The sequence below is a fragment of the Nelumbo nucifera genome, chromosome 7 (genome assembly GCF_055504915.1).
Source record: "Nelumbo nucifera cultivar China Antique chromosome 7, China Antique-T2T, whole genome shotgun sequence".
NCBI classification, from domain to species: Eukaryota; Viridiplantae; Streptophyta; class Magnoliopsida; order Proteales; family Nelumbonaceae; genus Nelumbo; species Nelumbo nucifera.
The window spans coordinates 10177727-10192165 of record NC_142655.1 but is presented as its reverse complement, the minus strand read 5'-3'; the positions used below and the strand labels follow the sequence as shown (position 1 = coordinate 10192165).

At 42.0% G+C, this 14439-nt stretch overlaps 1 protein-coding gene across 8 annotated transcripts in view; it reads left to right on the top strand.

Moving 5' to 3' along the window:
- The first annotated feature begins 1606 nt into the window (after window positions 1-1606).
- The window catches only part of LOC104608881 (uncharacterized), a 62933-nt gene continuing 50100 nt past the window's right edge, over window positions 1607-14439 (top strand). For 3 of the 8 annotated variants that reach the window (XM_088891675.1, XM_088891672.1, XM_088891674.1), the window contains exon 1: window positions 1608-1929. In XM_088891675.1, the coding sequence (XP_088747801.1) occupies window positions 1756-1929 (174 nt within the window). In that variant the 5' untranslated portion in view covers window positions 1608-1755. Of the gene's footprint in view, window positions 1930-14439 lie in introns of all 8 variants that reach the window. The other 5 variants (XM_088891676.1, XM_088891673.1, XM_088891671.1 and 2 more) reach the window with 3 other exon arrangements.

Here is a 14439-nt window from a genome sequence, read left to right as displayed (position 1 = left end):
TGGTGAAATTGAAATCATTGTGAAATGTAATGATTTAAAACAACCTCATTAAGATACAAAAAAGGTCAAGATCAACTTTGATACTTCAAGGATAGAAGATGGAAGATGTATGATTAGTATTGTAGCTTGTGATTATGCCCACAAAGTAATACTAATTTGCAGTTAGTAAGAGCGTTGGTATGTGTTGATTAATGTGGCGATTAGTATTGTAGTTTGTGATTATGCCCACAAAGTAATACTAATTTGCAGTTAGTAAGAGCGTTGGTATGTGTTGATTAATGTGGCACATGCCTGGGCAGCTCTTGGGCATATCTTGTTGCGGCTAGGTTTATAAGTTATTGCTTCATCATTGAAGGACACCAAGTGCGGTAATCAATAGAGTGAAACCTCGGATCAGTCTATCAAAGCTTCTTGGCTGGTTGATTGGGGAACTTGAGCCACACGTGTCACCAGAGAGTTGGGATCACCTGCCAGCTGATCGGAACTCGTCGCCAGATCACCAATAAACAAAATACATACCAACACCTATTTGAGTTTTATGATGAGATGTACAGTGTCAGATCATGTTGAGAGGATGTTATAACTTGTTTATTGGCAGGAGATTCCAACTCAGGTCACACCCTGAATATTTAGTGTAATGTTGTGTCTTTTTGATTTATGGGTCGAGTAAATTTGAATTTGCTCCTCACACCAACTTCAGGGTGCATCACAATGCATTGAGAACATCTTTGCATGAATGATAATATCAATTAAGGAGTTTAGATCTGTTCCTCAGAGAGTGTGTCTCACACCATCCTCACAGTGCATCACAATCATGCATTGGGAAGATCTTTCCACGAATGATAACATCATGTATGGGAGATATTCTCAATACACGGTTGTGGTGCACTATCAGATGCACTTTGTGAGGAGCAGATCTGATCTCTCAAGTAAGGTCTACACATATGCTGTGAGGTTGGTGTGATGTGCACTTTGTGAAAAGCAATTGCAATATGGAGTTGGACCGGTCATTTAGCCTTTACTCTTCGAATTGGGATTTGCTCCTCACACAAGCGCCTCACAACGATCACAAAGGCACATCCCACTGTGCATGGGAACATCTCCTGTTAATAATAACACACAAGTATGAAGATGTTCCTAATACACAATGGGATGTATCCGTGAGGTCGGTGTGAGGTGCCCTTTGTGAGAGCATATCCGTTCTCTTACTCTTCTTGTTATGAAAAATGAAAAGGTTAAGTGTCCCATAAAAAAAACATATAGGGGGTTGTGTCACACACCCTAAGGCATAGGGAGGTCTCTGTAATTTACTCTATTCAGCTTTCGAGTTTGTGAGGTCGAGGTCTCTAGTTGCTTTCAGAAATGGGATCTGCTCCTCACAAATGGGGACCTCACATGCATATCCACTTGCATTGAAAACATCTCTGAGACAGGATCTGTACTCACAAATGGGCGTCTCACATGCACATTCGCCGTGCATTGAAAACATCTCTGAGACAGGATCTGTACTCACAAATGGGCGTCTCACATGCACATTCGCCGTGCATTGAAAACATCTCCCCTAAATAATAATTATTAAGTATGGAGATGTTTTCAATGCATGATAGGATGTGTGCGTGTGAGGCGCCAGGTGTGAGGAGCAGATCTGGGGACAGCCGGACAGGACTGTTGACTGGACTGGATTTTTGGCTTTGAGGCAGTTGATTCTCCTTCGTATGTTCAAAAGAAATAAACAGTGCTTGTTGCTTGACGAAGATGAGATCGAAATGCAGGATTTGGTGGCCGAAGCAGCTCTCATCTTGCGAACCAAAACCCACCATTTGGTTTGGGTGGTTCGTCCATTCTTCTTGGACTTCTATCAACGTTGTTGTAGCTCTTGCAGCTTCTCCTAACGAGATATCGCGTTCCTGCTTCCAATCTGGGCTTCAGGTGGATTACCCATTTTAACTTCTCACGTTTTCCTTTTCCTCTTTATATTTTCCCAAAATCTGTTCATTTGGTTTTTGTGTTCTTAGTGTAGTGATGGATGCTTTCCTTCCGTTAAAGGTTGAATGATATGCAGAACTTCTGATGATTTAATTGTGGGTTTTATACGGGAATTTTCTAACTTTCGTAAATTGGTATTCTGTGCTTTTCTACTCACCATGTAGAGAAAACAATACAAGTATGTGAGTTTAGTATTTGGGAGTCTTTATGCTTGAATTACAAGGGATATAACTCAGGCGTTTAGTTGAAATTTGGTTGTTTGTGTTCTTCCCTGTAAAATTCTATGAAATAATTGGTTGCAGCTATTAAACAATAGATTTTTTTTTTTAATTAAAAAAAAGAACTCCAATACGACATTAATATTTCTTCCAAATCAGATTAAACAGAGCCCAGTTGTTGCCTCTGTTATCTATAAGTTCAAGGCTATAAGCTCAAAAAGTTTTAATGGATAAGAGTTTTAAATTGCATTTTATCTCAAGAAAGGATAATCGCTCTCATAAGGAGTGTTTTGTCTAGTCTGCCAACATATTATTTGTCTCTACTGGAAGTCCCAGCTGAAGTTGCCAAGAGGGTGGAGAGATTACAGAAGGATTTTCTATGGGAAGGGGTGGGAGGAGGGAGTTCCAAGAAATTCCATTTGGTCAAATGGGGTAAGGTATGTAGACCAAAGGAGGGAGGGGGTTTGGGGATTAGAAGAGTGAGAGTTTTTAATAAAGCATTACTCAGGAAGTAGCTGTGGAGGTTTGGGATGGAGAAGTTGACTCACTCATCATGGAGGAAGGGGGTGGTGGTGGAACATGTGGTGGTAAGGTTTGGTTAGGAATCGAGGGAGGTTAGTGCATCTTATGGGGTTTGTGTGTGAAGGGTATTATGAAATTTAATCAGCAGTTTAAGAATTTAGCTAGTTTTTCCTTTTGGGATGGGGAAAGGATAAGGTTTTGGGAGGATGATTAGAGTGAGGTGGGTAAGCTGATGGAGGTGTGCCCAAGGCTGTACAGATTCTCAGATCATGATTTAACCATTAGTCAATGTTTTAAGAGACATGGGGATCAGTGAGTCTGGTGTCCAAGGTTCAGGAGATATTTACTTGAAGGAGAGGAGGAATAATGTATTAACTTGCTGGAAAAGCTGGAGAGGGTAAAGGCTTCAGATCACTTGAGAGATGATCTATGGTGGAAGGAGTGCTCCAATAGTAAATTTACAGTTAAATCTTGCTAATCAGCCTTGTGCAGGAACCATTTGGAGTTTGATCAGGTGGTGGGCATTTGGGGCAATCCTGTGTCCACTAGGGTGGAAGCTGTAGCTTGGCTCATCTCTATGGATAGTGTGCTAACTGCAGATCATCTCAAGAGTAGAGGGTTCAGTCTAGCCAGTATGCTACTTAAGCAGAGAGCAAGAGGAATCTGTGAGTCACTTGTTCATATTGTGCAAGGTGAATGCCTTCATTTGGAAGTTGTTCTCAGCCTTGTTTGGGGTAAGGTATCTTCAGCCTGACTCCCCTGCACAGGTTTTCTCTATATGGCTGAGGATCAGAGGTAGTAAGAAGGCTAAAATGCTATGGATTTGTATTCCTTTTGTGGTTTTCTGGTGCATACGGAAGGAAAGGAATAGGAGGTGTTTTGAAGACAAATGCTGGAGTTTAAAAAGACTAGTGGTAGCTATTTGAAAGGCTTCTTCAGGTTGGGCGTTGGTGCATGTTATGCAGGAGAGAAGAAGAGAGGAAGAGAGAAGAGAGAACTGAGAGCCAAAAAGTGCTGCTGGCGGCGCCAGCTTTTGGTATATATACTAGGGCGACAGAATATAAAAAATAAAAGGAGAAAATTACAATAGTACCCCTGCGGTACTATACTAAGAGAAATAACAGCCTTTTAACACTCCCCCTCAAGTTGGGACATAGATGTCAATCATGCCCAACTTGATGGTGTAACTCTTTTGTAAAGATGTCTACAAGTTGATCTTCAGAGCTAACATAAGGAGTACACACTTCCCCTGTGACGACCTTTTCTCTGATAAAGTGTTTGTCGACTTCGATGTGTTTAGTTCTATCATGCAGCACTTGATTAGCAGCAATGTTTATGGCTGCTTTGTTATCACAGAATAGGGTCATAGGTCTGTCAACTGGAAAACCCAACTCACTCAACAAATTTTTTAGCCACATAATTTCAGCCACTCTATGAGACATTGCTGGATATCCCAGCTTCAGCACTAGATCTAGCTACCACATTCTGCTTTTTGCTTCTCCAGGTAACTAGATTACCTCCTATAAAGGTATAGTAGCCACTAGTTGACTTTCTGTCATTTAGGGATCCTGCCCAATCTGCATCAGTATACACTTCAACTTTCAAATGTCCATGCTTTTGAAACAACAAGCCTGCACCTGGGAACTTCTTAAGATATCTGAGAACTCTTTTTGTTGCTTCAAGATGGGTAGTCTTAGGGACATGCATGAATTGGCTAAGAACACCCATTGCATAAGCTATGTTTGGTCGAGTCATAGAAAGATATAACAATCTTCCTACAAGTCTCTGGAACTATTTCGCATCCTTAATGGGTTCACCTTGATAGTCACCTAGTTTGTGGTTAGGATCAATAGGGGAATCAACTGGCTTCACTCCCAATTTTTCTGTATCCAAGAGTAGATCTAGGACATACTTTATTTGGGAAATGAAGATACCCCTTTGTGAGTTGGCCACTTCAATCCCAAGGAAGTACCTTAGAGGACATAGATCCTTCACTTCAAATTGGGTAGCAAGAAAATTCTTCAACTTCTGAGTTTCATCATTCCAATTGTTAGAATGCTTGAGTGTGTTCGGCTGATAAGAATTTCTATTAGCCCATTCTTATGTTAAACTTATCTTGTAACTGGGCCTTTGCTAATGGGCCTAATCTTGTTTATGTCTTAAGTCTTCTGGGTGTCCCATCACTAATCAGGGGTATCCCAGTAATTTCTTGTACTTTGTACTTCACTTATATATAAATAAAGGCATGGTCGACTGCAAGTACAGTTCGACATTCTCTGCATCTTAGAAGTTTCATTCTCTTCTTTGCTACTTCGAGTTTAGCTTCTCAGTTTACATGGTACCAGAGCATTAGCTCCTTCCTGGTTTCAGCCGGTGCACTCTCTTCTCTTGCTGCCTTTTCATCTTCTCTTTTTCTTTTTCTGGGTTGCTGCAGCGAAGACCTAGGAGTGTAAGGGAACTCAACAAGTTCGAACCTAGGGTTTCTCTTGGTTGTAGGACTCAAGGGAAGTAAGACCCAGAAGTAGATGTCCTACTAGGTTTTTTTTCTAGCAAGTAGTAGCTATTTGGCTACTAAGAGAGGTCTGTACAAGACAGACCTAGTTGAGGACTGATTCCAGCAGTCCTAGCACTAGCCGAAAGGGGAAGTGCTTCCTCTACAACTAAAGCTTTGGTGCTCCAGCAAGACTTGCGTAGAACAGTGGTAAAGGCATAGCCTCCTCTACAGTTGTAGCTTCGGTGCATCAGCAAGACCTTTACAGAATTGTGGCGACTTCAGTTACAGATCATTTCCAGGTCGGTTACCAGCCCTACTCCAGCTCTGTGAACTGGTTCAGTTACAGACTTTTCCTTGCTGCTGTACCCGAACTGGTTTAGTCCAAGTGAAGCCTATCTGGTGTGCTACCAGCATTGTGAACTCTGTGACTACTTCGGCCAGCCCTAACCAGAACCACCCAACAGTACTGTGAACAACTCCTTGACCGAAGTTAGGATGTCATCACTATCCGGTGAAGTTTCTTCTAAAGATAACAGACCTGTTATAAGGTCCTCAAACCTGGAGAACCCTAATCTGCAAGCATAGCTTGCAGATTACAAGTGTGCTATTGGATGAGTATAACTTTAGAGAGTGGTCCGTCTCAGCAAGACTGTTCATTACCTCTCGTGACCTCACAGGCTATTTGGATGGAGATAAAAAGGAACCAGAAATCAACAGCCCTGAATACACTGTGTGGCGCAAGGAAAATGCCACAGTCATGTCTTGGTTGCTGGCCTCCATAACTCCACGGGTGGCCAGAACTGTTCATCATTTTCCTACAACCACTAAAATCTGGGAGAAAGTATCTAAGACATATGGCCAAAAGAAGAATAATGCTAGAATCTACAGGCTGAACCAAGACATTGCAGCCCTAAGGCAAGGAGACATGTCTGTGGCAACATACTTTGCAACACTGGAAGGTCTCTGGGAAGAGCTTGACCATCACATGATTTTGGATTGGGAAAATGCCAGGGATAAGGAGAGGCATGACAAGCAGATTGAGGAGGGCAGAACCTTCAAGTTCCTGGCAGGCTTAGACCCTATATATGAAGGTGTAAGGTCACATATTCTAGGGAGAGATGAATTACCTGAGCTTCATCATGTTTATTACCTGGTGAGGAATGAAGAAGGAGAAAGGAGATGCAGGTTGACTCCCAGACACAAGCAACAGAACTATCTGGAGAACATTCAGCTTTAGTCTCTACTAAGGGAAGCAGATTTTCAGACAAGAAGTCCCTCAAGTGCACCCATTGTGGTGGTGAGAAACACACAAAGGAGAAATGTTGGGTCTTGTACCCTCATCTGAAGCCAGCTGCTCTGAGAAAGGAAAAAAGGCAACATAAGCGCCACACAACAAGTGGGAATCTTGCCACCAACAACAGTAGTGACATCTCACAGAGTACTCAGCCAGTGTCCTCTTCCACCACAAAGTAGGTTGCTGATTCCTCTGGACCTAGTACCTTGGGCTTTACAGCTAGTGAGGTAGAGGTTCTCAGCCGGGCATTTGCCCGTCTGAAGAACAATCCTTTAGCTTCCACCTCTCTTGCCAAATCAGGTACAGCCTCTGCATTTAGTGTAACTAGTTCCATTAATTCTAGCTCTTGGGTGATTGACTCAGGAGCCACTGACCATATGACACATATGTCCTCGTTATTCTCCTCATATCATTTATTGTCTGGCCAGGATAAGATGAGAGTAGCTGATGGGTCCCTCTCCACCATCTCGGGAAAGGGAGTGGTTGACCTAAGCAAGGATCTCTCTCTTAAATCAGTCTTACATGTTCCTAGTCTTACATCAAATTTGTTGTCTGTTTCAAAACTTACAAGAAATTTGAACTGCAGTATAACCTTTTTTCCCTCTCATTGTGTTTTCCAGGACAGATTGATGAGGAGAACGATTGGGAGTGGTCATGAGTATGAGGGCCTCTACTATTTTGATGCAGATGTCAGTTCAGCACTACAAGCTTCTACTACTATTAGTCCAGAAAGTGTGGAGTCAAGAGCTAGGCTGCACTTGTGGCATGCTAGGCTAGGTCATTTGTCTTTTTCTTCTTTAGCAATGTTGTTTCCCGATTTATGTAAGGGCATTCCGAGTCAAAGTTTAGTTTGTGATGTGTATCAAATGTCAAAACAATGCAGATCAATGTATCCAATTTCTAGTAATGAAATTCAAGCCCCTTTTGATTTGGTCCATTCTGATGTTTGGGGTCCTTCACCCATTGTCTCCATTGATGGCTTCCGTTATTTTATCAGTTTTATTGACCATTATTCTCGGTGCACTTGGATTTATCTGTTAAAAGGACGTGAAGAAGTTCCACGGATAACTATGATGTTTTGCAAGATGGTTGAAACACAATTTGATAAGAAGATTAAACAATTCCGTTCAGACAATGCAGCTGAATATTTTGAAAGATCCCTGAACTCATTCATGGAAGACGAAGGCATGTTACATCAATCATCATATGCTTACACCCCTCAGCAAAATGGAGTTGCTGAGCGCAAGAATAGGCACCTAATGGAGACAGCTCGAGCTCTACTTTTCCAGCACAATGTGCCCAAGCAATATTGGTCTCAAGCTGTTCTCACTGCATCATACCTGATAAATTGGATGCCATCTAAGGTACTGGGTATGAAGACCCCTTTCTCTGTGTTGTGTCCCATTCTTCCAAAATTTCCTCTTCCCCCACGGGTTTTTGGATGTACATGCTTCATACATGTGAAGGATCCAAAGAAAACCAAGTTGGATCCTAAGGCTACAAAGGGAATTGTTTTGGGTTACTCTCCTACGCAAAAGGGGTATAAGTGTTATGATCCTGTCTCCAAGAAAAAATGTCACCAGAGATGTAGTTTTTTTTGAGTCTCAACCCTATTTCCAATCTTCTCAGAATCCTCTTCAGGGGGAGACTGGTGGGATGGAAGAGGATTCTCATTCTCCCTTCTTTTTTGTTCCCCTTTCATCACCTTCCACTACTCCTAGCTGTAACATTCCGGGTCGACCTAGTGAGACTCCCGCTGTGCCAGTTACATCTCCAGCTTCAACTGATGCTCCTGATGTTTCCAGCAGGCAAGAGAAAGAGATACTTACATACAGTAGAAGGAAGAAGGGCCCTCAACCTCATGATTGCAACCAGTTGGACTCAGATCAATCTGTCTCTGCAATCCAAGGTAATTCTGACTCTCTCAATTCAGATTTAGATCTTCCTATTGCTCTCTGTAAGCCTGTTCGTTCTTGTACCACTCGACATTCCATAGCTGATTATGTCTCTTATTCACATTTATCACCTGCCTATCATTCCTTTGTGTCTGCTCTTTCCTCTGTATGTGTCCCTTCCAGATATTCAGAGGCGGTATCTGATCCAAGATGGAAAGAAGCCATGAATGAAGAGATGAAAGCCCTAATGAAAGCAAGAACGTGGGAATTGGTGGAACTGCCAGAAGGCAAAGGCACTGTTGGGTGCAAGTGGGTATTCACAGTAAAGCACAGGGAAGATGGGTCAATTGAAAGATACAATGCCAGACTTGTGGCAAAGGGATTTACACAAAAGGAAGGAATTGACTACAAGGAAACCTTTGCCCCGGTAGCAAAGCTCAACACAATCAGGGTTCTACTATCATTAGCTACAAAATTCTCTTGGGAACTTCATCAGCTGGATGTGAAGAATGCTTTCCTAAATGGTGATCTACATGAAGAGGTATTCATGGAACCCCCACCTGAATATAATGTTGGAAAGAAGGTGTGTAAACTAAGGAAAGCTTTGTATGGCTTGAAGCAATCTCCCCGGGCATGGTTTGAGAGACTTTGTACGGCCATGAAGAAAGTGGGGTACACTCAGAGCAGTGCGGGTCATACATTGTTTACAAGGAGACAGGATGAAAAACTTACAGCTCTCATTGTTTATGTGGATGATATGGTGATTATTGGAAATGATGTGAAAGAGATGAAGAGGCTGAAGGAGTTCTTACCTTCAGAATTTGAGATCAAGGACCTGGGAAATCTGAGATATTTTCTCGGGATTGAAGTTGCTAGATCAAGAGAAGGAATCTACATATGTCAACGAAAATATGTGCTTGATCTCCTAGAAGAAACATGCATGATGGGGTGCAGGCCAGCAGACACACCAATAGAACCGAACCATGGATTACAAGAATCAATGGGTGAGGAATACTGTGATAAGGAAAGGTACCAAAAATTGGTAGGAAAACTGATATACCTATCCCTCACTCGGCCAGACATTGCCTATGCAGTGCATGTTGTTAGTCAATTCATGCACTCACCAAAGACTCCTCATATGAGAGCAGTGGAAAGAATTCTAAGATACTTGAAAACTTGCCCAGGGAAAGGAATTCTATTCAGGAAGAACAACAAACTTCGAATTGAAGCCTACACTGATGCTGATTGGGCTGGGTCTGTTGGAGAGAGAAAATCAACCTCAGGTTACTGTACATTCTTGGGAGGAAACCTAGTCACATGGCGCAGTAAGAAGCAGAATGTTGTGGCTAGATCAAGTGCAGAAGCAGAATACCGAGCTATGGCACACGGGGTTGCCGATAATCCAGTGCAACATGACAGGACAAAACATATTGAAATTGATCGACACTTTGTAAGAGAGAGAATTGTTTCAGGGGAACTCTGTGTGCCTTATACTCCACCAGAAATGCAGATTGCAGATGTATTAACAAAAGGGCTGGCAACTACAAAGTTCAAGGACATACTTGGCAAGCTAAACATGATTGATATCCATGTTTAGCTTGAGGGGGAGTGTTAGAATGCTTGAGTGTGTTCGGCTAATAAGAATTTCTATTAGCCCATTCTTATGTTAAACTTATCTTGTAGCTGGGCCTTTGCTAATGGGCCTAATCTTGTTTATGTCTTAAGTCTTTTGGGTGTCCCATCACTAATCAGGGGTATCCCAGTAATTTCTTATACTTTGTACTTCACTTATATATAAATAAAGGCATGGTCGACTGCAAGTACAGTTCGACATTCTCTGCATCTCAGAAGTTTCATTCTCTTCTTTGCTACTTCGAGTTCAGCTTCTCAGTTTACACCAATTACCAGTGATAACTATATCATCAACATATACTATTAGTGCTGCAATTTTCCCTTCCCCTCTTTTCACAAACAATGTGTGATCAGATTGACACTGCTTGTATCCTCTTTGCTGTATTGCTACATGGAATCTGCTGAACCAGGCTTTGGTGATTGTTTCAGCCCATATAATGATTTCTTTAACCTGCACACTTTCTATTCATTACCTTGAGCCCGAAAACTAGGGGGTTGTACCATGTATACTTTCTTTTCAAGGTCACCATTCAGAAAGGCATTCTTGATGTCAAGCTGATGAAGATCCTAGTCAAGATTAGCAACTAGGGAGAAAAGGACTCTAATGGAGTTCATCTTAGCAACAGGTGCAAATGTTTCTGCATAATCTACTCCATACACTTGTGTAAACCCCTTTGCCATTAAACGAGCATTATACCGTTCCACAGTGCCATCAACCCTGTGTTTAACTTTGAAAACCCATTTACATCCAACTGGATCCTTCCCTTCAGGAAGATCTACTAGTTCCCATGTGCCATTTTTATGTAACACATTTACCGAAAGAGCTTCTGCCACATTCTTAGGGATAGGAACACTGTCAATGGAAGAGAGAAAGGGCTGAATGGAGGGTGAAATGTTTTCACAAGAAACAAAGTGGGAAATGGGGTGTTTAGTGGTGCAAGATCTAACACCTTTTCGGTGAGTAATAGGAAGGTAAAGGTCATTAGCAACAAAAGTATCAATAGCAATAGGGTTAGGAATATCAACAGGAACCAATGTACCTGAATGGGTATGATCCGCCCCTGGAGAATCTGATGGCATTGTTGGTACAGTTTCTAGGTGTCCCACAACTCTTGAACATGGTTGGCCTTTGTGAGGACGAAAGAAGACACGAAAGGGATGAGGATCAGGAAGAGGAGGGAGCTGAACTCGTTTCTCCTCATTCCTACACTCCCCCCGAGGAGAAACAGGGAAGAAGGGTTCACTCTCAAAGGAGACATGCATAGAGACATAAAATTTCCGAGAAATATGATCAAAGCACTGGTATCCCTTCTGAGTGAAGGAGTACCCCAAGAAGATGCAATGAGTGGCACGAGGATCTAATTTTCCACGAGTGGGTGACAGATTTTGAACAAAACAATGACAACCAAACACACGAGGAGGAATAGAAAGAAGGGGAGCCTTAGGCAAAAGAAGCTGATGTGGGGCTTTGCATTCTAACCAACGAGGGGGCATGCGGTTGATGAGATAGGTAGCACAAAGGACAACCTCAAGCCAAAATCGTTTCGGGACATTCATATGAAAGAGTAATCTCCAGGCCACTTCAAGAAGGTGTCGGCTCTTTCTTTCAGCAACACCATTTTGTTGTGGAGTTTGGGCACAAGAGCTACGGTGAAGTGAGCCACGCAAAACAAAAAATTCTGTGAGATCACTATGAAAATATTCTTTGGCATTATCCGATTGAAAAATTTGGATTTCAGTTTGAAATTGGGTGAAGATCATCCTCTAAAAATCTTGGATAATTTTAAGTACTTCATCCTCGGTTCGCATGGGATATAACCATGTATATCTGGAGTAATCATCGATAAGGGTAAGAAAATACTTGTAGCCACTCTTAGATGGTAAAGTAATAGGGCCCCAAACATTAGAGTGGACAATGTGGAAAGGAAATTCAGATTTATTATTCATTGAAGAGAAATGAGTTCTACACCGCTTACTCAATTGACAAGTTTGACAAATAAATTCTAACACTGATATTGACTTAAACAACTTTGGAAACACAATTTTTAAAGACTCAAAAGATAATGACCAAGACGACTATGCCATATATAGACCTGGCTCTTACAAGACTAACTCTTAGACTCTGTGACTTGAAGACCAGCCTTATTCTCCAGCATGTAAAGCCCATCCACCATACATCCTCCACCAATCATCTTCCTCGAGGCCAGATCCTAGATCACACAGTAAGAAGGGCAAAAGGTCACTGAGCAGTTTAAGGAATTAGTAATACTACTAACAGAGAACAAATTAATGGAAAATTTTGGGACATGTAAAACATTAGACAGGGTAAGGCCAAAGGGAAGAGAAATGGTTCCTTGACCAGCTATGGTAGAGTATGATCCATCATCTAGTCTCACCTTGTCTCTTCCAGAAAGGAGGTGATAGGTTTGGAAAGTAAGAGGACTTACTAGTCATGTGTATAGACGCTCCAAAATCAATGATCCAAGGGGTGTCAGGGGTATGAGATGCTACATGGAAAGCTGTGGTAGAGTTACTTGATGTAGACGCAAATGAAGTTGAGGGAGGAATATCCATCTGACGAATTGCTCTACCATAGAGCTCTAAATGGTCACAGAAGGAATTAATAATATCCTCTTTTGGGTCGGATCCAGAGGCATGTGTCCGAGTCACAATAGTAACGGGGGGCGGATTCTCCTGAGTAGCCATATTTGCCATAGTATGCTTTCTTGTACCTTGCTGTCTTGACTTTTTATTCAGGTCTGAACCTTGCTTCTTACTCAGATCTTGAACCCATTTCGGCTCCCCATGAAGATCCCAGCATGTGTCTCGGGGTTTCTAGCAATGAGTACACCACAATTTGTCATTGTCATCCACCTTTTTTTGAAAATCCCCCTTCTTAAAGGTATTTCCCCCACCGGTAGTAACACTCTCGCCCCCAACACGACTACATCCTCTCCAAAATTGTTCATCAAATTTCTTCTGATTGTACAAGAGCATAAACTTCTTGGACGGATGGAAGATCCTTGCTACCTAGGATCTAGACTCTGATAGATTCATATGCAGGGTTCAAGCCATGTAGGAAAGCAAACACTCTCTGCTGGTAAACAAGTTTTTTGTACAATTTTGCATCTTCATCACACTTCCAGTCCACACTCTGATAATGGTCTAACTCCTTCCAGACAGAGGTCAAGTCTGAATAGTACACAGACAAACACTTCTCCCCTTGTTTACAAGTGGACGATTCTGCTTGTAACTGGTAGATTTTGCATAGTGACGCAGCTCAGAATAGGTTGATTTTGCTTGTTCCTAGATCTGATTTACCGTTTCAGCCCACATAAAATTCTTTCTTATTTGAGGTTGCATAGACACTAAAAGCCAGGACATGACCATGCTGTTTTCTTGGTTCCATCTGTCATATTTAGCACTCCCAGAATTGGGTTCTTTGATTTCCCATTTATATAACCTATCTTTCCCCTTGCAGTGATGTACAGCTTGATCTCTCTTGTCCATTCTAAATAATTTAAGCCATCGAGAGGAATAACAGCCATGGGAAAGGATAGGCCCACACCCCCACTCATTCCATTTTGCATTGAGGAAACACTGGATGTAGCAGAATCATGATTACAGATTAAAAAACACTCTTAAAGTGGGTACAATACCTAAAAAAAATGTCTAACACCGAGGGAGAAAGGAAACCCCTTTTTTCTTCAGAAACACAACTCTTTTCTGTAAAACAGAGGTGCTGTTACAGCACTAACAGGTCATCCCTTGACCTACAGAATCAAAACAGGTGCTGTCACAGTGCATACAGGTCATCTCTTGACCTACGCATCAACGGAAAAGCTGTTACAGCAAGTACAGGTCACTCTCTGACCTTAAGTCCCCCATAAAAGCTGCTATTGCAGCACACAAAAGGTCTTCATGACCTACAGTTTATACAGGGGTCAGTCGACTCCACAAAAAAAGGAAAGAAAGAGGTGCTGATCACCTCACATCCAACCAGCAGACCTAGTACAGGTTCTGCCCTGACACACGACCAGAAAAAAAGGAGGAGAGAAATTACTTTAGTGCATGAGAAAACCTTGATCTTCAATCAGCTGAACAATAGATGAGGGTGGCAGATCTGGAAATCTGGTGCAAAGAAAACTGTTCACTCAACCTCTCCTTTCAGATCTGATAGTCCCGCTCTGATATCATGTTATGCAGGAGAGAAGAGAGGACGAGAGAAGAGAGAGAAGAGAGAACTGAGAGCCAAAAAGTACTGCTGGCGGCGCCAGCTTTTGGTATATATACTAGGGTGGCAGAATATAAAAAATAAAAGGAGAAAATTACAATAGTACCCCTGCGGTACTATACTAAGAGAAATAACAGCCTTTTAACAGTGCACCCAGAATTTGC